The sequence below is a fragment of the Ranitomeya imitator genome, chromosome 7, assembly GCF_032444005.1.
Source record: "Ranitomeya imitator isolate aRanImi1 chromosome 7, aRanImi1.pri, whole genome shotgun sequence".
Lineage (NCBI taxonomy): Eukaryota > Metazoa > Chordata > Amphibia > Anura > Dendrobatidae > Ranitomeya > Ranitomeya imitator.
The window spans coordinates 85,882,596-85,905,255 of NC_091288.1; the positions used below are offsets into that span (position 1 = coordinate 85,882,596).

General features: G+C 43.5%; 1 protein-coding gene across 3 annotated transcripts in view; it reads left to right on the top strand.

The window, feature by feature from the left end:
• KIAA2012 (KIAA2012 ortholog) overlaps positions 1–22,660 on the top strand; it is a 401,298-nt gene that overhangs the window by 140,456 nt on the left and 238,182 nt on the right. For all 3 annotated transcript variants that reach the window (XM_069733571.1, XM_069733572.1, XM_069733570.1), the window contains exon 10: positions 20,669–20,860. In XM_069733571.1, coding sequence (XP_069589672.1) covers positions 20,669–20,860 — 192 coding nt within the window. The remainder of the gene's footprint in view (positions 1–20,668; positions 20,861–22,660) is intronic.

Sequence of the window (22,660 nt, forward strand, 5' to 3'; positions counted from 1 at the left end):
GTTTTACTACAGGAGATGATGCTTCAATTCAATGGACGTTAGGCTAGTATTTTTGTTTATTATTTTCTCTTTTTTTACAGGAGACCATGGCTTCAGTGGAATGGGCATTGGGTGAGTATTACTGTGTTTATTTTTAAATAAAACAAGTCAAAGTGTGTTTTGTTTTTATTTCAAATAAAGGACTTTATTCTGGCTGTGTGTTTATAACAATATAACTATAGGATTAGTAATGGAAAGGCTTCTTATGGACTTGTTGTCACTGGACAATATAAAGGTGACATCAACCCCACAAACCTGTACCTCACTTGCAACCAGAGGGCAAGTGGGAAGAGCTGGGCAAAACACCAAAATTGGCACATCTAAGAAATGCACCTTTTCTGGGGTGGTGTGGGCTGCTATTTTTAGGCTGGGGAGCCAATATCTATGTCTGCTTACCAGCCTGAGAATACCAGCCCCCAGCTGTCTACTTTAGATTATCTGCCTATAAAAAATGGGGGGCCTTATGCCAATTTTTTTTAAAAGTTTTTTCTTTAAATAGTTTAACAAAAAAACAGTGTGGGGACCCCTGAATTCTTGAAAACCAGCCTTGCTAAAGCTGACAGCTGAAGGTTGCAGGCTGCAGCTGTTAGCTTTGCCTGGCTGGTTATCAAAAACACAGAGGAACCAAATAAAAAAAATATATATTTATAGCGCAGACGCTGGCAGATGAATACTCCCATCAGCCGCCTGCTTCCGATGTTATCCGTTGAATACAACTTTCAACATGGTCCCCTGCTAGCACTAATCACTGAGTGAGCAGGGGACAATGATGTGAGTTTTCTTCAGCACCCGGTGCCAGGGAACAGCGCGAACAGTAGTGCTGATTCCCAGGCGCTGACACATGTGATACTGATGCGGCACCCGGGTGGCAAACATTTTGAACACACGGACATGGATATCTCCAGTACTGTTTTTTCCAGTACTGGAAATATCAGGATGTGTGAAAGAGCCCTAAAATGGTATTGTCATCTCAACCATTCAGGTCTGAGATAGGAATCGCTGTTAGTGTATAGCAGCCATGGGTAACTGGGATCATGGAAATAGTCTTGTCAGTTATGCTACATTGTTTCCATAACTTTCATTCATTCCTAAAGAAGATGGAACATCCATTTAATATTTTTTTCTTACTATGAACACTATTATTACTGCTTGTTGCTATTTATTACTTGGAGCCCTGACAATGAATGATGACAACCAATCTCAGATGGTCTCATTGTTTTTCATTTTAAATCCTTCAATTTAATAATTAAGTAATTATATTGTTAACATAAAATGAAACTAAATAAAATTTCTGTAAAGACTATGTCCCCGCCCTTCCTCTACCACCATTACAGATGTTAGAGCGGTTGTTAACAGTACAAAGAGAATAAAAACTTCATGATGTATGGTGCTAAATATGTATGACAAATAATATTGCATAACTTTTGAATAGAAACAATATGTTTATTCCATTTGGTATTCACATAAGGTAGTGTCTATTAAAGAGAACCTGTCACAAACATTCATCCCAAAAACTTCAGTCCTGGGAGCACAACTCTCCCCAGTGACATAGAACACGGAAAAAAGCAACTCAGGAAAAGCTTGTAAAGGAAACGGGGCTCCTTTTGGTATCTGTATCTTTTTTTTTTTTGCACTTTCAGATTATATTTTTAGGAGGGAGGGGTAATATCTTGGACAGTTCCTTTAACCCCTTAGCGACCGCCGATACGCCTTTTAACGGCGGCCGCTAAGGGTACTTAAACCACAGCGCCGTTAATTAACGGCGCTGTGGAAAAAGTGAATAGCGCCCCCCAAAGTCGGATTTTCTCCGGGGTCTCGGCTGCCGGGGGTAGCCGAGACCCCAGAGAACATGATTCGGGGGGTTTTTAACCGACCCTGCATTTACGATCGCCGGTAATTAACCGTTTACCGGCGATCGCAAAAAAAAAAAGCGATCTAAAATTTCTCTGTCCTCCGATGTGATCGCACATGAGAGGACAGAGAAAAGGGGTCCCAGATAGCCCCCCGATACTCACCTATCTCCCCCGGTGCTCCTCGTGGCTCCCGGTGGGCGCCGCCATCTTCAAAATGGCGGGCGCATGCGCAGTGCGCCCGCCGGCACCGGGTGAATCTTTGGGGTCTCAGCTGCCGGGGGTAGCCGAGACCCCAAAGAACATGATCGGGGTCGGTTTTACCGACCCCTGTTTTGCGATCGCCGGTAATTAACTGTTTACCGGCGACCGCAAAAAAAAAATCAAAGTGTAATTCTCTGTCCTCTGATGTGATCGCACATCAGAGGACAGAGAAATAGGGGGATTCGGGGACCCTATTATACTTACCGGTGTCCCTGGATCCTCCTGCTGCTCCTCCTGGCTGCCGGGAAAAAGAAAATGGCGGACGCATGCGCAGTGCGCCCGCCATCTATCGCCATCTGCCGGCAGACAGGAGAAGAGCAGTTGGGGCTAAGGTTAGGGTTAGGGTTAGGGCTAGGGTTAGGGCTAGGGTTAGGGCTAGGGTTAGAGCTAGGGTTAGGGCTAGGGTTAGGGCTAGGGTTAGGGCTAGGGTTAGGGCTATGGTTAGGGTTGGGGCTAAATTTAGGGTTAGGGTTGGGGCTAAATTCAGGGTTAGGGTTCTTTTACACTTACGTCGGTACGGGGCCGTCGCAATGCGTCGGCCCGACATACCGACGCACGTTGTGAAAATTGTGCACAACGTGGGCAGCGGATGTAGTTTTTCAACGCATCCGCTGCCCAATCTATGTCCTGGGGAGGAGGGGGCAGAGTTACGGCCACGCATGCGCGGTCAGAAATGGTGGATGCGACGTACAAAAAAGTTACATTGAATGTTTTTTGTGCCGGCGGTCCGCCAAAACACAACTAATCCAGTGCATGACGGACGCGACGTGTGGCCATCCGTCACGATCCGTCGGCAATACAAGTCTATGGGCAAAAAAAACGCATCCTGCGGGCACATTTGGAGGATCCGTTTTTTGTCCAAAACGACGGATTGCGACGGATGCCAAACGACGCAAGTGTGAAAGTAGCCTTAGGGCTAAGGTTAGGGTTGGGGCTAAAGTTAGGGCTAGGGTTGGGGCTAAAGTTAGGGTTAGATTTGGGGTTAGGGTTTGGATTAGAGTTGGTATTAGGGTTAGGGTTGGCATTAGGGTTACGCTTGGGATTAGGGTTAGGTTTGGGATTAGGGTTAAGGTTAGGGTTGTGATTAGGGGTGTATTGGGATTAGGGTTAGGTTTGAGGTTAGGGTTGAGATTAGGATTAGGAGTGTGTTGGATTTAGGGTTTTGTGTTGTGAATTCTGTGGCAGAGCTCCCTCCTGTGGTCACAAGTGGTACTTCGGCTGGTTCTCTCTGTGAGCTTCCGTTGGTGGAGGAAAGTGGTACTGCGGCTTCTGAGTTTCCTTCCTCAGGTGATGTGGTGAAGTCGTTAGGTGCTGCTCTATTTAACTCCACCTAGTGCTTTGATCCTGGCCTCCAGTCAATGTTCTAGTATTGGACCTGTTTCCTCCTGGATCGTTCCTGTGGCCTGCTGCTCTGCATAGCTAAGTTCCTCTTTGCTATTTGTTTGCTGTTTTTTTCTGTCCAGCTTGTCAATTTGTTTTTTACTGCTTGCTGGAAGCTCTGGGACGCAGAGGGTGTACCTCCGTGCCGTTAGTTCGGTACGGAGGGTCTTTTTGCCCCCTTTGCATGGTTTTGGTAGAGTTTTGTGTTGACCGCAAAGTTACCTTTCCTATCCTCGCTCTGTTCAGAAAGTCGGGCCTCACTTTGGTAAATCTATTTCATCTCTACGTTTGTCTTTTCATCTTAACTCACAGGCATTATATGTGGGGGCTGCCTTTTCCTTTGGGGTATTTCTCTGAGGCAAGGTAGGCTTATTTTCTATCTTCAGGCTAGCTAGTTTCTCAGGCCGTGCCGAGTTGCATAGGGAGCGTTAGGCGCAATCCACGGCTGCCTTTAGTGTGGTTGGAGAGGATTAGGGATTGCGGTCAGCAGAGTTCCCACGTCTCAGAGCTCGTTCTTGTTTTTTGGGTTATTGCCAGGTCACTGTATGTGCGCTGACCTCTATGTCCATTGTGGTACTGAATTACCTTTCATAACAGTTTTGATTAGGGTTATGGTTAGGGTTGACATTAGGGTTATTTTGGGGTAAGGGTTGTGATTATCGTTAGGGTTAGTGATTAGGATTATGGATCGGGTTGGGATTAGGGTTAGGGGTGTGTTGGGGTTAGGGTTGGAGCTAGAATTGGGGGGTTTCCACTGTTTAGTTACATCAGGGGGTCTCCAAACACGACAGCCAATTTTGCGCTCAAAAAGTCAAATGGTACTCCCTCCCTTCTGAGCTCTGCCGTGCACCCAAACAGTGGGTTACCCCCACATATGGGGCATCAGCGTACTCAGGATAAATTGGACAACACTTGGGGGCTACAAAAAATTTTTGTGGAAAAAAAAATATTTTTTTATTTTCACGACTCTGCATTCTAAACTTCTGTGAAGCACTTGGGCATTCAAAGTTCTCACCACACATCTAGATAAGTTCCTTAAGGGGTCTAGCTTCCAAAATGGTGTCACTTGTGGGGGGTTTCCACTGTTTAGGCACATCAGGGGCTCTCCAAACGCGACATGGCGTCCGATCTCAATTCCAGACAATTCTACATTGAAAAAGTAAAACGGCACTCCTTCTCTTCCAAGCTCTGCGGTGCGCCCAAACAGTGGTTTACCCCCACATATGGGGTATTGGCGTATTCAGGAGAAATTGCATAACAAAATTTATGGTTACATTTCTGTTTTTACACTTGTGAAAATAGAAAAAATGGTTCTTAATTAAAATGTTTGCAAAAAAAAGTTAAATGTTAATTTTTTCCTTCCACATCGTTTCAGTTCCTGTGAAGTACGTAAAGGGTTAATAAACTTCTTGGATGTGGTTTTGAGAACCTTGATGGGTGTAGTTTTTAGAATGGTGTCACACTTCATTATTTTCTCTTATATAGACCCCTCAAAATGACTTCAAATGTGATGTGGTCCCTAAAAAAAAAAGGTGTTGTAAAAATGAGAAATTGCTGGTCAACTTTTAACCCTTATAACTCCCTAACAAAAAAAAAATTTGTTTCCAAAATTGTGCTGATGTAAAGTAGACATGTGGGAAATGTTATTTATTAACTATTTTTGTGACATATCTCTCTGATTTAAGGGCATAAAAATGCAAAGTTTGAAAATTGCAAAATTTTCACCATATTTCCGTTTTTTTCATAAATAATCGTAAGTAATATCGAAGAAATGTTACCACTAACATGAAGTGCAATATGCCACGAAAAAACAATCTCAGAATCAGCGGGATCTGTTGAAGCGTTCCAGATCATCATCTGATCATCTAATGGTTAGACAAGAGACTTGGAGAGGCGTACAAGCCACAGTGTCTTGCACCCACTGTGAAATTTGGTGAAGGATCGGTGATGATCTGGGGATGCTTCAGCAAGGTTGGAATTGGGAAGGTTAATCTTTGCGAAGGGCATATGAATCAAGCCGCATGCAAGGTTATCCTGGAAAAACAGTTGATTCCTTCTGCTCAGGCAATGCTCCCCAACTCTGAGGACTGTTTATTTCGAGCAGGACAATGCGCCATGCCACACAGCTAGGTCAATCAAGGTGTGGATGAAGGACCACCACATCAAATCCTTGTCATGGGCAGCCCAAAATCCAGACCTGAACCCCATTGAAAACCTCTGGAATGTAATCAAGAGGAAGATAGTTTGGATAGTCACAAACCATCAAACAAAGAAGAACTGCTTAAATTTTTGTAAATGAATGGCATAACATCACCCAAAAGCAGTGTTAAAGACTAGTGGAAAGCATGCCAAAACGCATGAAAGCTGTGACTAAAAATTATGGTTATTCCATAAAATATTGATTTCTGAAATCTTCTAGAGTTAAAACATTATTGTTGTTTCTAAATGATTATGAACTTGTTTTCTTTGCATTATTTGAGGTCTGAAAGCACTGGGTTTTTTTTTAATTTTGACCATTTCTCATTTTCAGAAAATAAATACAAAATGTATTGCTTGGAACTTTGGAGACATGTTGTCAGTAGTTTATAAAATAAAAGAACAATTTTACATTTTACTCAAAAATATACCTATAAAGAGAAAAATCAGACAAACTGAAAATTTTGCAGTGGTCTCTTAATTTTTGCTAGAGCTGTATGTAAGGTGCCTGGGTGGGGTAGTCGTGGATGAACTGCTGCTTCTGCACCCTCTGGCACCGTACAGCAAAATCTCCAAGTCCCGGTGTGCTACTTTGTGTGGGGTGCATCACACTTACTTGTGGGCCATAGGCATCGACTGGTTCCAGGCTTCCATCTTCCACAACTGCAGCACACAATCTAAGGGTCACCAAATGCTTTTAACAGTTAAAAGTTTACTGAGCAGTTTGCAGTCATTACAGTAAAGCATGTGGGATATGGACCAACAGGTTATAGTCTTTCCTTGAGGTACTGGACATAACGTCAGCCCTAACACTCAGTCTGGGTAGAACATCCCTTTTACTATTGACTCCTCTGACAGTGGGAATTCTGCTCCACCAAAGGCAGTGCACTCGGATTCCATTACCTTCTGCCTCTGAGAGTCTGTGTCCACCTTGCCTTGCAGTCCCAGAGGCTTGACGTGCCCAAAGACCGTTACTGTCATCTTGAGGTTCCAGGACCAAGAGGTGGGTCTGCGCGGAATGGTGATATGACAATCCAGTGCACCGAGTAATAGGCTCATGTTGTCCCTAGCAGCCCACTGCGGCCTTACCACTGTAAACACTACACCACCACCACCCCCTGAACTGGACTCCACTTTCTGTTGTTGACAACCACCAGTTCTTCTCCCCAATCTGGGCCTGCCAGTATAGTTAACCCTGTCTAGGCTATACTGAAGCCCCAGGAGGTTTGCTTTCGGATAACATACATTACTGTAAAATACATTTAACCACTTGGGGTGCCAGAGAGAGGAACACTAATGTAACAACCCTGCTGGCATCACTGCATGGCCTCCCATTCCCCACCTGCTTTTCACACAAAGTCACTCACTTCTCTGGTCCATGCTCTGAGTTCTCTCTGCTGTCAGCTCCATGCTGTGTGCCTCATGTCTGCTGCTTGCTCTGTGCATGCTCTGTCTGTGTGCATAGGGTGGCGGCGCTGGCAACTCCTGTTTCTTATTGAGACTGTGTGCATCTTGCTAAGGTGTCCCCGGCCAATCGCCATGAGGCTTCCTGTATTTAAGACTTCCCCACCCATTGGTGGGGGCCTGTGCAACTTACTCCCTCAGTCAGTTATTTTTCTGCTGAGGTGCCAGGCCCTGTATCTGTGACTATTGTGTCCCCCACCCAGTTGGCCGTTGTACCCTGGTCTGTGTTCTGTGTTTGCCACCCAGTGGGGCGTAGTACCCTGGCCTGTGTCCTTGTATAGTCACCCAGTTGGGCTTCGTACCCTGGCCTGTGTCCGCCACCCAGTGGGGCATCGTACCCTTGTGTCCGTGTCTCTGTGCCTTTTCCCATTCCTGACTCTGTCTTAGTCTAGTCCTGTTCCTGTGTTTGTCTATGTCCCTGTCTTGGTTTGCTTTCTCTACTGTGCGTACTCTGTGTCTTGCTTTGCTCTGCTCTCGGCTCTGCACTCTCTATCTTGCTTTGCTCCTTGCTCTGCATTCTATGACCTTGATCTGCCTTCTGTGGTTTTGCTCTCGGCTCTGCACTCTGTCTTGCTCTGCTCTGCTCTGCACTCTGTGGTTTTGCTCTCGGCTCTGCACTCTGTAGCTTTGCTCTGCACTCAGCTCTGCACTTGGTGTCTTGCTTTACTCTGCCCTCAGCTCTGCACTCGGTGTCTTGCTTTTCGCCGCTCTCGGCTCTGCACTCTGTGGTCCTTCTTTGCTCTTTGCCTCTGCTCAGCTCTTGCTCTGCGGCTCCACTCCTTGCGGTTCTACCTGGCTCCGCTCCTTGTGTTTCTACCTGGCTCTGCTCCTTGCGTTTCTACCTGGCTCCGCTCCCTGCGGTTCTACCTTCCTTCGCTCCTACGTCTCTGCTTCTTGCATTTCTGTACTTGGCTCCGCCTCCAGCTCTTGGCCCCGCCTCCTGCATTTCTGTTCTTGGCTCTAGCTCCTGTGCTTCCGCTTTGCAACTGCTCTTGTGGTCTTTCTCTACCTATTCATAAGTCCTCCTGTCTGAACAGGTTCATACCTGTTTTCATATATCTGCCTATATACCGTCCCTGCCAGTGTACCATTCTTTTCCACCTGTCCTGCCAGAGCGTCTGCCGTGCCCGCCTGCCAGAGTGCCAGCTGTGCCCGCCTGCCTGCCAGTGTCCTAGCCGTTCCTGCCAGTGTCTCTGTTGTACCCATCTGCCTGCCTGTGTCCCAGCCGTGCCCGCCTGTCTGCCAGAGTGCCAGCCATGCCCCCTTGCCTATCTATGTTCCGTTCCTCTGGTGGGATCAGCAGCCACAGTCAGGCATCACCCTGGAGTGGTACCTGGTAGCTTCCTGCCACACAAGCCTGACCTCACCAACAGAGGCTCCAGCGAATACCAAGGAAGCTACTTAGTTACGCCCCTACCAGGGTAGTCTGGTCTGTGGCACAGTGGGGCCACACCCCCGCACGCCCGTGCCATCCAGTCTGGGCGTGAGCGTGACAACTAACTTCACCATTTTTACACATATATGTCGCCTCCAGCTCAAAAATATTTCCAGAATCCGTCCTTTCCTCAACCCTCACTCTACCAAAATGCTTGTGCATGCCCTAATCATCTCCTGCCTCGACTACTGCAACATCCTCCTCTGTGGCCTCCCTGCTAACACTCTCGCACCCCTCCAGTCCGTCCTTAACTCTGCTGCCCAACTAATTAATCTCTCTCCTCGCTACACTCCTGCTTCCCCTCTTTGAAAATCCCTTCACTGGCTCCCAATTTCCTAGCGTATCCAGTTTAAACTACTAACACTGACCTACAAAGCCATCCATAACCTTTCTCCTCCGTATATTTCCAAACTAATCTCTGAATATCTTCCCTCACGTAATCTCCGGTCCTCCCAAGACCTCCTTCTCTCCTCCATGCCTATTCGCTCCTCACCCAATCGCCTCCAAGACTTCTCCCGAATATCCCCCATCCTCTGGAATTCTGTTCCCCAACACGTCTGGTTATCCACCACATTTGGATCCTTCAAAAGAAACCTGAAAACCCACCTCTTCAAAGAAGCTTACAACCTGTAATGACCACACGGCCACCTCAAGACCATTGTAGCTACTGCAACCCTCAACCTACTGTCTCCTTCCCCATAATCCTGTAGAATGTAAGCCCACAAGGGCAGGGTCCACTTCCCTCTGTATCAGTCTGTTATTGTTAGTTTTGTTTACTGTAAGTGATATTTGTATTTTGATGTAACCCCTTCTCATGTAAAGCACCATGGAATTAATGGTGCTATATAAATAAATAATATTAAGAATACATGCTGCAGGATCCAGGGGCAGCATGTATTCGACACTGGCTGTATGAACTCAGCCAAGTATGTTTCTATCTGAAACGTTGCGGCATTGCAGAGAAAAGTATACTTTAAGATCTACTGGAGACTGAGCTGTGCTGGAGACTAGTCGGATAGGCGGGTCCCTGGCTTCTTCTCCTCATCTGATGCCCTGGATTAACAGGTCTCTGTCTACGTGCATGTAAAGGTAGAAACCTGTCAATCCAGGGAAGCGAGGGGGCGAAGCTGCCAGAGACCCACCTGTCCGATTAGTCTCCAGCGTGTCTCCGTTCCCAACGGCTTTTAAAGTCTACAAAATCTACAAGAAACAAAATGAGTAACAACCCTGCTGTAACTAAATAAGTGAAAAGCAAAAGTGCGTTAAAATAACACAGGGTTCTTAGTAATACCGGTTTTGATCAAAAACAGCATAAAAGCCATCCCACTGTCGACAAGGTGACCCAGATCGGGCCCGGTCGTGCGTTAAAAACCTTACCATGTGTAAGAGTTGACCTCAGTGTGTTAATAAGAGCAGACAAAAGGACCGGGACCCAACCTATCGACACCAGTCTGGGGAAACCTTTAAATGTCATTTCCAGCTCAGGAGAGGGAGGCCACACCCCGGCTTGCACGGAATGCAAAAATACAGAGGAAAAAAAACACAAACTGAGCTTGATTTAAGTTGGTATACATGCAACACATAAACGTATGTTCACATTGGCCATAAATCAAGCAAAACCTACAAGAAACAACATGAGCAAAAACTCTGCTGTAACTAAGTAGAAAAGCAAAAGTGCATCTAAATAACACAGGGTTCTTAGTAATACTGTTTTTGATTAAAAAAAATTAACATAAAAGCCATCCCACTGTCGACAAGGTGACCCTGATTGGGACGGTCCTACGCTGTCTAATATTAAGAACCTTATCAAAACAGCATTACTGGGTTATTTAAATGCACTTTTGCTTTTTCCTTATTTAGTTATAGCAGGGTTTTTGCTCATTTTGTTTCTTTTAGGTTTTGTATGCTTTATAGCCAATGTGAACATGTGTTTATGTGCTGCATGTATACCAACTTAAATCAAGCTAAATTTTTGAGATTTTTCTTGGCTTATAAAGTCTGTTTTTCTCTTAAGTGCTGCATCATTTCAGGGTCACACATAACTGGCTGAGATCACACAGTGAGTGCTGAATACATGCTGCCTCTGCATCGAGCAGCATGTAAAGGTACCGTCACACTTAGCGACGCTGCAGCGATATCGACAACGATGTCGATCGCTGCAGCGTCGCTGTTTGGTCGCTGGAGAGCTGTCACACAGACAGCTCTCCAGCGACCAATGATCCCGAGGTCCCCGGTAACCAGGGTAAACATCGGGTTACTAAGCACAGGGCCGCGCTTAGTAACCCGATGTTTACCCTGGTTACCAGCGTAAACGTTAAAAAAACAAACACTACATACTTACCTTCAGCTGTCTGTCCTCCGGCGCTCTGCTTTCCTCTGCACTGTCAGCGCCGGTCAGCCGGAAAGGAGAGCGGTGACGTCACCGCTGTGCTTTCCGGCTGGCCGGCGCTGACACAGGATGCAGGAGGAATGCAGAGAAGCAGAGCGCCGGGGACAGACAGCTGAAGGTAAGTATGTAGTGTTTGTTTTTTTAACGTTTACGCTGGTAACCAGGGTAAACATCGGGTTACAAAGCACGGCCCTGCGCTTAGTAACCCGATGTTTACCCTGGTTACCAGTGAAGACATCGCTGGATCGGTGTCACACACGCTGATCCAGCGATGTCAGCGGGAAGTCCAGCGACGAAATAAAGTTCTGGACTTTCCTTAGCGACCAACGATCTCCCAGCAGGGGCCTGATCGTTGGTCGCTGTCACACATAACGATTTCCTTAACGATATCGTTGCTATGTCACAAAAAGCAACGATATCGTTAACGATATCGTTATGTGTGACGGTACCTTAACAGTTTTCACTTTAAAGCGATTATCCAAAGTGTTGTGCAACAACTTATCATTTTGTAGACATCCTTATATAGACCAAATGCAGTAAAGTTGCAGATATTGTTGGCGAGAAAAGTATATTAGTATGAAGTGCTCTGAGACCCCCCTCCCCCTTGTACACTAAATGCAATTTATGTAATATATACTTCACTCTTTTTCATACTACCCCAAAGCCTCCACTTAACATGTTACTGAGATAGAATATAAAGCAGCAAGTGAGTCATATATACATTCACACTTCACTGGTAAATCCAGTACAATCTTTGGCACTGAATCAGGAAACAAAACGTGACTAAACTAAACTAATTTAAAACCTTTGTTTTAAGAAGAATTTGGCAGCCGTAACTTGTCCCTTTAGAGCTTTTGTGCCGGAGTAGTCTCGGAAATCGCAGAATTGAAGACCCGTGAAATGTACATATGATCTCAATATAAAAAAGAGATGATTTGCCTTCTGAGCTTGTATAGTTATATACATGATCAATTATAAAATATCGTGTTAAATAACTGCGATCATTTACATTTTATAACCTGATAATATTTGTGGGTTATGGGGCTTTATTTCGAATAATAGATCCCCCTCCATCCCTACACCCCCATCTTTTACATTTCCATTATAGGAAAATCTAATAGAATCACAAAGAAGTTTTGTAAGTTGCTGAAATTCATAGAAATCCAATAGAGAACAAAGGATTTTCGCCATTGAATTTCTCCATGTATCAGCTGGTATGTTGGAAGGGTTTGATTTTACTAAAATGGCTTAAAGGGGTTGTTCTATAAGCAGGATCCACAACCACAATATAGATGATAAATCTATAATTGTTTGGGGTCTGGCTGCTGAGACCCTCAGGCTATGTGCACACGTTCAGGTTTTTTTTGCGTTTTTTCACGATAAAAACGCTATAAAAACTCATTAAAAACGCATACATTATGCATCCTATCATTTAGAATGCATTCTGCATGTTTTGTGCACATGATGCATTTTTTTCCGCGAAAAAACGCATCACGGTAAAAAAGCAGCATGTTCATTAATTTTGCGGATTTTCTGCGTTTTTCCCGCTATTCTATGCATTTGGAAAAAAACGCACAAAAAACGCACCAAAGACGCGTCAAAAACGCATGAAAAAAGTGAAAAAAACGCATGCGGATTTCTGGCAAAAATGTCCGTTTTTTTGTCAGGAAAATTTCTGCAAGAAATCCTGACGTGTTCACATACCCTCAATGATTCTCAGAACAGAGGGATTTAATATTCCCAGTCTGAATGAAGCATTGATGAACATGTGAGACCCCTGCTCCATTAACTGGCCATTTAAGTTATAGGTAGTTAATGGAGGGGTGGTCAGAGATGCTACAGCCCCATAGGGAGCTTTGGACACTCTTTTTGTCTCAACCGGAAGCCCTCAGCGGTCAGCCCCCAGCGATCGCTCATTTATTACCTGTTCATGGTTAGGTAATATATGTGGTATATGGGACAGAATCTGTTGATTCTATATAGCGTGAAGTAGACAAACATCATAAACTGTGCTCCTTTTCCCAATCTATTAAAGAAGCACTTCCATCAAAGTGTTAATTCTCTTAATTCTCTTGCAATCATATTGCATAGCACTGTGTACTTACAATTGCTCATTTTGCCTTTATATCCAGTAAATTCTTCTCTTTTCTCTGGTAAATGTTAAACAGGAAGTTTCTTGTCGCTGCATTTATCATTCCCCTCATTAACACCTGACCCAGCTGCTCCATCCAACACCTGACCCAGCTGCTTTTGCATTGACTTATGACAAATACAGTGAAAATTGACCTCCTGTTTCTACATAGAGCTTAGAAGGATTCAGCTAGTCAGTTATTAATTACATGATGTCATAGACCTAATGGAAAAGAGAAGAATTACCTGAGTAGAAAGGCAAAATGAGCAATTGTAAGTACACAGTGCTATATAATATGATGGCTGCAATATAATAAGAGGATAAAAATGTTGATGTCCTGGGATTGCTTGTTTAATATTATAGTCTATGTCCAGCAGAAGAAGAAGGCATGAATCCTCATCTGATTGGGTGAAATAATATATCAATGGCACCTTTATTTCCAAAATACTATGGATGTAAACATGTTGGACTCCACCACCACTAACATAGAGAAATAAGTAACAGGTTAAGCTGGAATATTGATCCAACATGCTGCACATGTCTCAGTGTCTCAAGTCTCTTCCCAAGTCTGCCCGTCTCCCAGGGTATGGTATAAATATATTGTGGCAGCAGGCAGTAATGTTATCAGATTCCCTGGAAAAAACCAAGCAATGATTTGTTAGCCAGAAGTAAGGAAGGAAAGAAAGAAATATATATATAGCGCAATCATATTCCACAGCGCTTTACAGGCATTACCAGCACTGTCCCCATTGGGGCTCACAATCTAAATTCCTTATCAGTATGTTTGGAGTGTGGGAGGAAACCGGAGAACCAGGAGTCCTGCTTCTTTCTCCCTCAGGACTCGTCAGTCATTTTCACATTTCTCAATTTACAGCTAAAATCTCTATTTAGTGAAATCAGATTGTTATATTGCTGATAAGATTATATGTAGATGGGAGGAGGAGGAGGAACAAGCTCTGGTTCTAGCTCTTCCCTTCTCCCTTTCCCCCCAAATTTTATCCTGAAGTATTGGTAAAATACTGTATGGCACAAACTATACATTACATAATACATTCCCATCAATTTAAAATTTAGACTTTGGCAACAGTTTCTTCAAAGAAGCCATAAATCATTTTTCTACTTGTCTAATTAGTTCTCTATACTTAGGTGCGAGATCTTTGGGCAATGTACAGTACGTTCTATGCTCATTAAGACAAGCTGAAATATTAATTAAGAAAGAAAAGCTTCAATCCTCTCAATAATTGGCAGAAGTCTCATTCTCACCTATGAGCAACCCTTTTCGACAGTTCTCATAAAGTCTTTCTTAATTTATTACATGGCTGCAGGAATCATTTTAACCATTGGTTTATGAATTGGGACTATTGAAGTGCCAAACTATTGCCTCCGTCTTATCAGTATTCAAGAATCTATTGCATAAGGTGCAAACATTGGTTAAAGCAGATGTCTGGCCGCAGGCTACAAGTCTGCAGTCACTCTATGTGACTGCAGACTTCTGAATTCTCACATCTCACGCACTGCACTCTGTGAAGATTCTCCGATGCTGGTGCAGGGAACAGGTATTCATGTGAGCACAGGTTTGTGATTTGCACACTCCTGGCCACATTAGGACAAGACTGTGTCCAGTTCCTCTCAATACACTTGCATTGGGCGAGTCCACACCCATCTAGTCAGCACGTGACTGAATGTATGCTAATCACATACTTGTGGTCACACACCCACCTGCATCGGCACCGGTGAATCCTCACAGCGCTCAGTGGGCTCGGAGTGAGGATTCCAAAGTCTGAAGTCATATAATGTGACTGCAGACTTGTAGTCTAAGGCCAGACAACCCATTTAATCATATATTATTATTGTACTAAACAAACCCTGTTTGACCCCCTACCTATACGCTCTTCTACTGGTTGAAAGCACTAGGCCACTCCATGTATGGGCGAGACTGGATTGAGACCCTGTATATTGTTTTGGCAACATCATTTAGCATTTGGTACACAAAATGAGAATGCTGGCTCTGGGGGAAAATGTGTGTAACGCAGAGGGTGGTTATAAATGGTATATGCTCTAACTGGGTCGCTGTGACCTGTGGAGTACCGCAGGGGTCGGTGTTGGGACCTATTCTCTTCAACATATTTATTAACGATCTGGTAGAAGGGTTACACATTAAAATATCGATATTTGCAGATGATACAAAACTATGTAATCAGTCAATACAAGAGAAAATGGTATTCTGCTACAGATGGATCTGGATAAGTTGGAAATTTGGGCCGAGAGGTGGCAAATGCAGTTTAACAATGATAAATGTAAGGTTATACACATGGGAAGAAGGAATCAATATTACACACTGAACGGGAAACCACTGGGTAAATCTGACATGGAGAAGGACTTGGGGATACTAGTTAATGATAAACTTACCTGGAGCAGCCAGTGCCATGCAGCAGCTGCCAAGGCAAATAGGATCATGGGGTGCATTAAAAGAGGTCTGGATACACATGATGAGAACATTATACTGCCTCTGTACAAATCCCTGGTTAGACCGCACATGGAGTACTGTGTACAGTTTTGGGCACCGATGCTCAGGAAGGATGTAATGGAACTAGAGCGAGTACAAAGGAGGGCAACAAAATTAATAAAGGGGATGGGGGAACTACAATACCCAGAGAGATTAGCAAAATTAGGATTATTTAGTCTAGAAAAAAGACGACTGAGGGGCGATCTAATAACTATGTATAAGTATATAAGGGGACAATACAAATATGAGGATCTGTTTATACCAAGGAAGGTGACGGGCACAAGGGGGCATTCTCTGTGTCTGGAGGAGAAAAGGTTTTTCCACCAACATTGAAGAGGATTCTTTACTGTTAGGGCAGTGAGAATCTGGAATTCCTTGCCTGAGGAGGTGGTGATGCCAAACTCAGTCGAGGGGTTCAAGAGAGGCCTGGATGTCTTCCTGGAGTGTAACAATATTGTATCTTACAGATATTAGGTTCTTTAGAAGGACATAGACCTGGGGATTTATTCTGATGGAATAGAGGCTGAACTGGATGGACAAATGTCTTTTTTCGGCCTTGCTAACTATGTTACTATGTTAGATGGTTCCTCTGTCTGAAGAACAATTGGAACTTGCTTTGGATACCCCAAGGTTGGTTGATCATAGCTACTCAGAGAACCACACAACTCTATATCCTACATGGTACATATTATACCACAGCGAGGATGAGTCGGGTCCAGCCCCAGTTCCTGGATGAGTACACCAGATGTCTCCAGAGGCCCCAGGGATGTTCTTTCATCTTCTATGGAGCTGTCCGGACATTAGGGGATATTGGTTCCAGGTGATTAGATTCCTACATGTCAGTAAGGGGATGTCTGTAATGAAGGACCCTTGCCACATGTCTTCTGTTTATTGAAACTGAATGGTGCCCAGTGAATTCAGACAGGCTGCTCCTAACTGATTCCTGGCTTATTGCTTGGCAGTGTGTAGCAGAGAATCTTTTCCTTGCCTTCAAAAAAAAGTATTTCTATACCTAGGGACTTCCTTGATAAGTTCATTAAAAATTGGAGTAAATGGACAGGGTCCTCGCTAACTGTTTGACCCATTTGGGGAAGGTGTGAGTGGGGTGGATCACTATGACTGGTGATGGAGTTTGGAGGGTGATGGAGGAATTCTGGTGACTGATGATTAGTGTGTAAACTTTTTATTCTGTTTTTTTTTAATACAATTACTTTGGTTTTGGTTAGTAAGTAGTATTTTTTGGCAGTGTGGTTTTTATATAAGTGTTTTTTTCTTCCAATAAAGGCTTTGCTTCAATTTCTATGATTACTTGAACCTTAGTGGAGCCAAACACATAGCAAAAATAGTTATTTTTTATTGCTTTATTGGTAAATCTATAGCTAATTAATGTCCAGAATTATAGTGTAAAAGTATTGCATTTGCATCTAATACATTGAAACGCTTTCCTTATTTTCTTCTTTGTAAGCTGAACGCTGGGGATACTCTGCATATCAAACTGGCTCATTCATGGGCTGTACTGTATTATGTACTCCAGTCTGCAAATTTTTAATAAACTTTATTTGTTTAAAAAAATAAAACCTTATACTTGTCATGAATAACAGGGCATCTGGTTGCCCAGCCCCACAGATAAGTCCTTGCTGATTTTCTGTGCTCTCGTGAAGACCAGTGTGGTCACCTTTTACACTAGAGAAATGCTGATAATGCACTTCCACGCTATTTTCCATAGGAAGGTGGCCAACAGTCCCCAAAGGTGAATAAATTGGGTAAGCTACCGTAATCATTCTCTGTTTGTTTTTAAAGATAGTTGACATGTGACCTATTTGTTGCAGTAATTTCTTGAGTATCATAGGTCTAAGGAGAAAAAGAGGACTTGAACTCTATAGCATACGAAATAAACCTTGGCACTCAACTTAATGCTCAGGTGAACTTTAATGTAGTACTTAAACGTTTCGGTCCACAATTCATAGGACCTTCATCAGTAACGTACTAGTGGGTGAATGAAGGGCTGGAATAAACTAATCCCAGGACTGGGGCACAAGCGGCGCCTGAAGTAACCCTGAATAAAGCGCGCAAAGGCTGCGGGAAGATAACAGAAGGTGCCCAGTATAGACGCGGTATCCGCCGCTCGTCCGAAACGTTTAAGTACTACATTAAAGTTCACCTGAGCATTAAGTTGAGTGCCAAGGTTTATTTCGTATTCTACCTAGGTGTGGGAACCTACCTTGTTGCACCATTCCTAATAGTGCACGCGCTACTTCTATTTACGTTGAACTCTATAGCGTCACCTGTTGGAAGTAGTGATTCTACAAGTCACAATCAACCCTTTAACAAGTCTTGCAATATGACTTAGGATAAAAGAGGCAATTTGCATATAGAGCATCATAGTTATCTTGGTCAAGGTGTGCAATCCATGTATATGCTGCAGAAACAACCTTATTTAGATATATAAACTGGATTTTTTAACATACTTTGTGATGATGAGTTTGCTGCATATCAACATAACCATAAGCCCCCGGTATACATTTGAGGAGACTCAAATGAACCTGGAGGACCAACTGACCATTTGGGACAGATAACCATTGAATTACCTCTGCACTAGCTAACTAAAGACTTCAGCACAAATAATAGGGTTGGATCCGATTATTGTGGCTATGTACTTGTGTTGTTTCCTGAAACAATAGGAATTAAGGCCCAGATACATTAAGGCTACGTTCACATTAGCGTTCCGCTAATGTGCGTCGCTGTTGCGTCGGCGACGCAGCGGCGACGCAGCGGCGACGCGCCCCTATGTTTAACATAGGGGACGCGTGCGTTTTTTTGGTAGCGTTTTTCGACACGTGCGTCGTTTCCGACGCTAGCGTCGGACGCAAGAAAATGCAACAAGTTGCATTTTTCGTGCGTCCGATTTTCGTCAAAAAATGACGCACGCGTCGCAAAACGCAGCGTTTTTGCGCGCGTTTTTTGAGCGTCGTGCGTTGCGTCGCCGTTGCGTCGCCGACGCACCGGCGCGCAACGCTAATGTGAACGTAGCCTAACACTGGAGTTTTTTGTGCCAGTTTTAATAAGGCTCATGCAGAAATAAGAAGCTCACACCGCTTAGAATTTGGCTCCTCTTAATAGTGGCATTTGCCTTCTTTTACATTTTTTTTGGCATTTTAAACACCCACACTATTGATGAATTTGACAAGTAACATACCTACGGTCCGTCCCATCCTAACTCCTCATCAGCCACACCTATTTCAGTGGAGTTGGATGAAACTGATGTAACTCTTTGTTGCCACTTTTAAAAGTGTTTTAGGCCGCGTTCACATTGCGTTAACAGCAGCCCATTCAACACATACGTTAACGGGCTGCTGTTAACACAAGTGCTGGTTTTGCAGCATGCTAGCGCAGATAGAGCATCTGCTAGCTCTATCTGTGCTAGCGGTGACGGCTGCAGCCCGCGTCTCAGGGTCCGTCACTCAATGATGGCACATGGCTAGCGCACGCCCATTGTGGGCGTGCGCTAGCGATGCGTCCGACATTGCTTTCAATGGTGGCGTTAACGGACTACGTTACACCGTGTTATGCCGCGGTGTAATGTAGTCCGTTTAACGGAGGCGCAGAACGCAATGTGAACCCAGCCTTATGCCAACTGGTATAAACAATTTGATCAATCAGGGTCTAGGAATCTAAACAATTCCCAATGGCCAGGGTGAAAATTGCAAGATTTCTCTTTATTATTACAGATTTTGTTATGTAAAAAAAAGACTTTTTTTTTTTTTTTACAAATGCATGTAACGCAAAAACCTGATATAAACACATGGTCATTTTTTGATGATAGCTTCCTTTTATAAACATGTGCATGCTCAGCCATACTGAGTGTGCATGTATATGGAGAGTTGGGAGAGATAGCTGTCATCCAAACAAGCCATGGGACAACAGTTATCTAAGGTATACTGGCACCTTATTATATTATTTAAGATATAGTGGCACAGAACAAGTATGAGACAGCAGGAGATAGGCCTGGAAAAGATGTGTTGTCTGCTTGCTGGAGGAATATTGCAAATTACTCTATGTATGCGACTGAAGTCACGCTGCATAGTAAGGTCTGCATTTTACATCAGTCTTTACATCCAATATCAATATGATGAGTTTATGATGTTCAGACCTAAAAACATCTGTAGTGAGTTAGTGCATCACCAAAACAACATGTCTTCCTTTGATGTGTTAAGCATACTCTCCTGTCTTAGTTGTATAAAGCCTGTGGGAAAGCACATTAGTAACGCACCACCTTACTGTCATATGCTTTTTATGCTCCTGGGTATCAATATAGCTGAAAAACATTTGTCAAAACAGGTCCCGTGAAGTGCATATTTAATGCTTTCAATGTACCGTATATAGAAAGTGTATCCAAAACACCAATCAGGTCGTTTTCAAGGAGCCATAGACATTGGTGGATTATCCTCTGAGACTCCCACATATTTGAAGAATGGAGGGTCTCTGAAGCTCGTCCCACCCCATTAGGCAGCCACTTACTCACTAGGATCTCTCTGTTACTCAGCAGTTGCTTTGCTGTTTTTATAATTCCCATAGAACTGAATGGAGAGTTGTGTCTCCCATTCAATTCTCTATATGGATTTCAAGGGCTGCTCACCAAGAGGAGCTAAGGACAGCCGAGCTCATTATGATTATATCCTGCAGATATGCCGCTTGTTATAATGTCATATATAGGGAAAATATACCAAATACAAATGGAAAGTGGAATGAGAGGTGATAGAGATTTGTATTATGTAATGTATATGGGGTTTTTGTGTTGTATTTATTTTGTTTCAGTTTCTAAAACCGTTTGGATTTATCATTGAGCTTTAGATAAATTAACGCATTCTCCACTGATCGCTGGGCAAGATGCAAGTGAAGTATATGACAAAAAATTAGTCTATAGCTTGTGTCAAATTGATAAAGTAAATGTGTCAAATCAAGTACCGCATGGTCGATGGTCAAGCACCTAAATTTTATTGTTTCCTTCTACAAGGTGGTGATCTTGAAGTCCCAGAAGCCTCTCAACTAGGTTCACTACCCCCAATAAATGGCAAAAAGGGACCCGGAAACCAAACCAGCAAGTCAAATTTAAAGGCATCGAATGCAGGCAACAATGCCAGTGCAATAAATGCAAAAGGTTTGCCAACTGGAATCATTAGAGGATCTCTACCTGAAGAACTGAAAGGTAAAACATTGTGATAGTCTGGGATCTGCAGCCTCTTACAGAACAGAAAGCCACGTACACTGCACATTGTATTGTACAATGACCAATAAATGTGATCTGTACAATTAAGAACATTACATAAATAGAAAAACACCTCTTATTAGTAATGCACATTATGCATGAAAAAAAAGATCACAGCAAAATCTCTCTTCATTTACACAGTAATATCATGAGTGCAGTAGCCGCTATTCCGGAAAATCACATTGATGTGAACACCTGGAATAAGACCAGTCATCTCCTGGTCAAGCACTCCCTATGAACTTTGGGTGTGTTTGCATGCTCGGTGCTATAATGTAACTCTTTCCTCCATTAAGTTGCTAGTGAGTTAGGCTGCAGTCACACTAGCAGTATTTGGTCAGTATTTTACATCAGTATTTGTAAGCCAAAACCAGGAGTGGAACAATTAGAGGAAAAGTATAATAGAAACATATGCGCCACTTCTGCATTTATCACCCACTCCTGGTTTTGGCTTACAAATACTGATGTAAAATACTGACCAAATACTGCTAGTGTGACGGCAGTTTAAGTGGGCTGCATCTGGGGTAGTGGTTGAAAGAACTAGAGTAAAGGGGCATTTACAGTACACTGCAAGACAATCATCGAGTACTGCTAAAAACACTAATTTTATGATTTTTTTTGTGTAAACAGACCGATGATCACCCTATGAACAAACAAACCACTCGATCATCTGGTGAAATGATCTTTCATACTGCATAAAAGATCATCCTTCCCAGTGGTGCAATGTTCTGGGTAAACAGGACTCAGGCTGACATTTTTCTGTGCAGTACATGTGCACTGGGTGATATAGTATAGATGGCTCAGTGCACACCGTATGCTTTGCCTGCCTGTGTAAACGGTATTCAAACAACCACTGATCAGTAAAAGCCATATGTAAAGGCAGCACATTACATTTACAAGTCAGTATTTCTCATAACCGAAACGTGGCTGCACCACCACTAGGAACTCTGAAAATCTGTATAAACCTAATATTTCTCACAGGTGGAAGTTTGTTACAATTTTAAGATAAAAAAAGACAAGTATTCAGCAACATTGTAATGGTATATTGAATTCCTGCTTGGTTACTGTACCTGAACATCTGGAGCTCATTTTTATAATTCCTGAAATAGCTGAAGGTTGCCATCTCCCGCTACTGAGAAAGATACTTCGCACTGAAGAATTTATCTTAAACGGTGTTATTTTTTCATCAAATAACTGAAGTGAGACCTGTGACCTTCTGACTAGTATGGGTACCGTCACACAGTGGCATTTTGATCGCTACGACGGCACGATTCGTGATGTTCCAGCGATATACTTACGATCTCGCTGTGTCTGACACGCTCCTGCGATCAGGGACGCCGCTGAGAATCGTACGTCGTAGCAGATCGTTTGAAACTTTCTTTCGTCGTCTAGTGTCCCGCTGTGGCGGCATGATCGCATGGTGTAACAAAGGTGTGCACGATATTGTATACGATGTGCGCATAGTAACCAACAGCTTCTACATCGCAAATACGTCATGAAATTATCGCTCCAGCGTCGTACATTGCGAAGTGTGACCGCAGTCTACGACGCTGGAGCGATATTGTTACGATGCTGGAGCGTCACGGATCGTGCCGTCGTAGTGACCAAAGTGCCACTGTGAGACGGTACCTTAAATGTAAGGTTAGAGATGACCTACACAAGTTTGTTTGTTTTTCCAACCTGCAACAGGGTTCCAGAGATATGGGACCCTACATTTAGAGCTAATCTTTATGGTCTTTATCA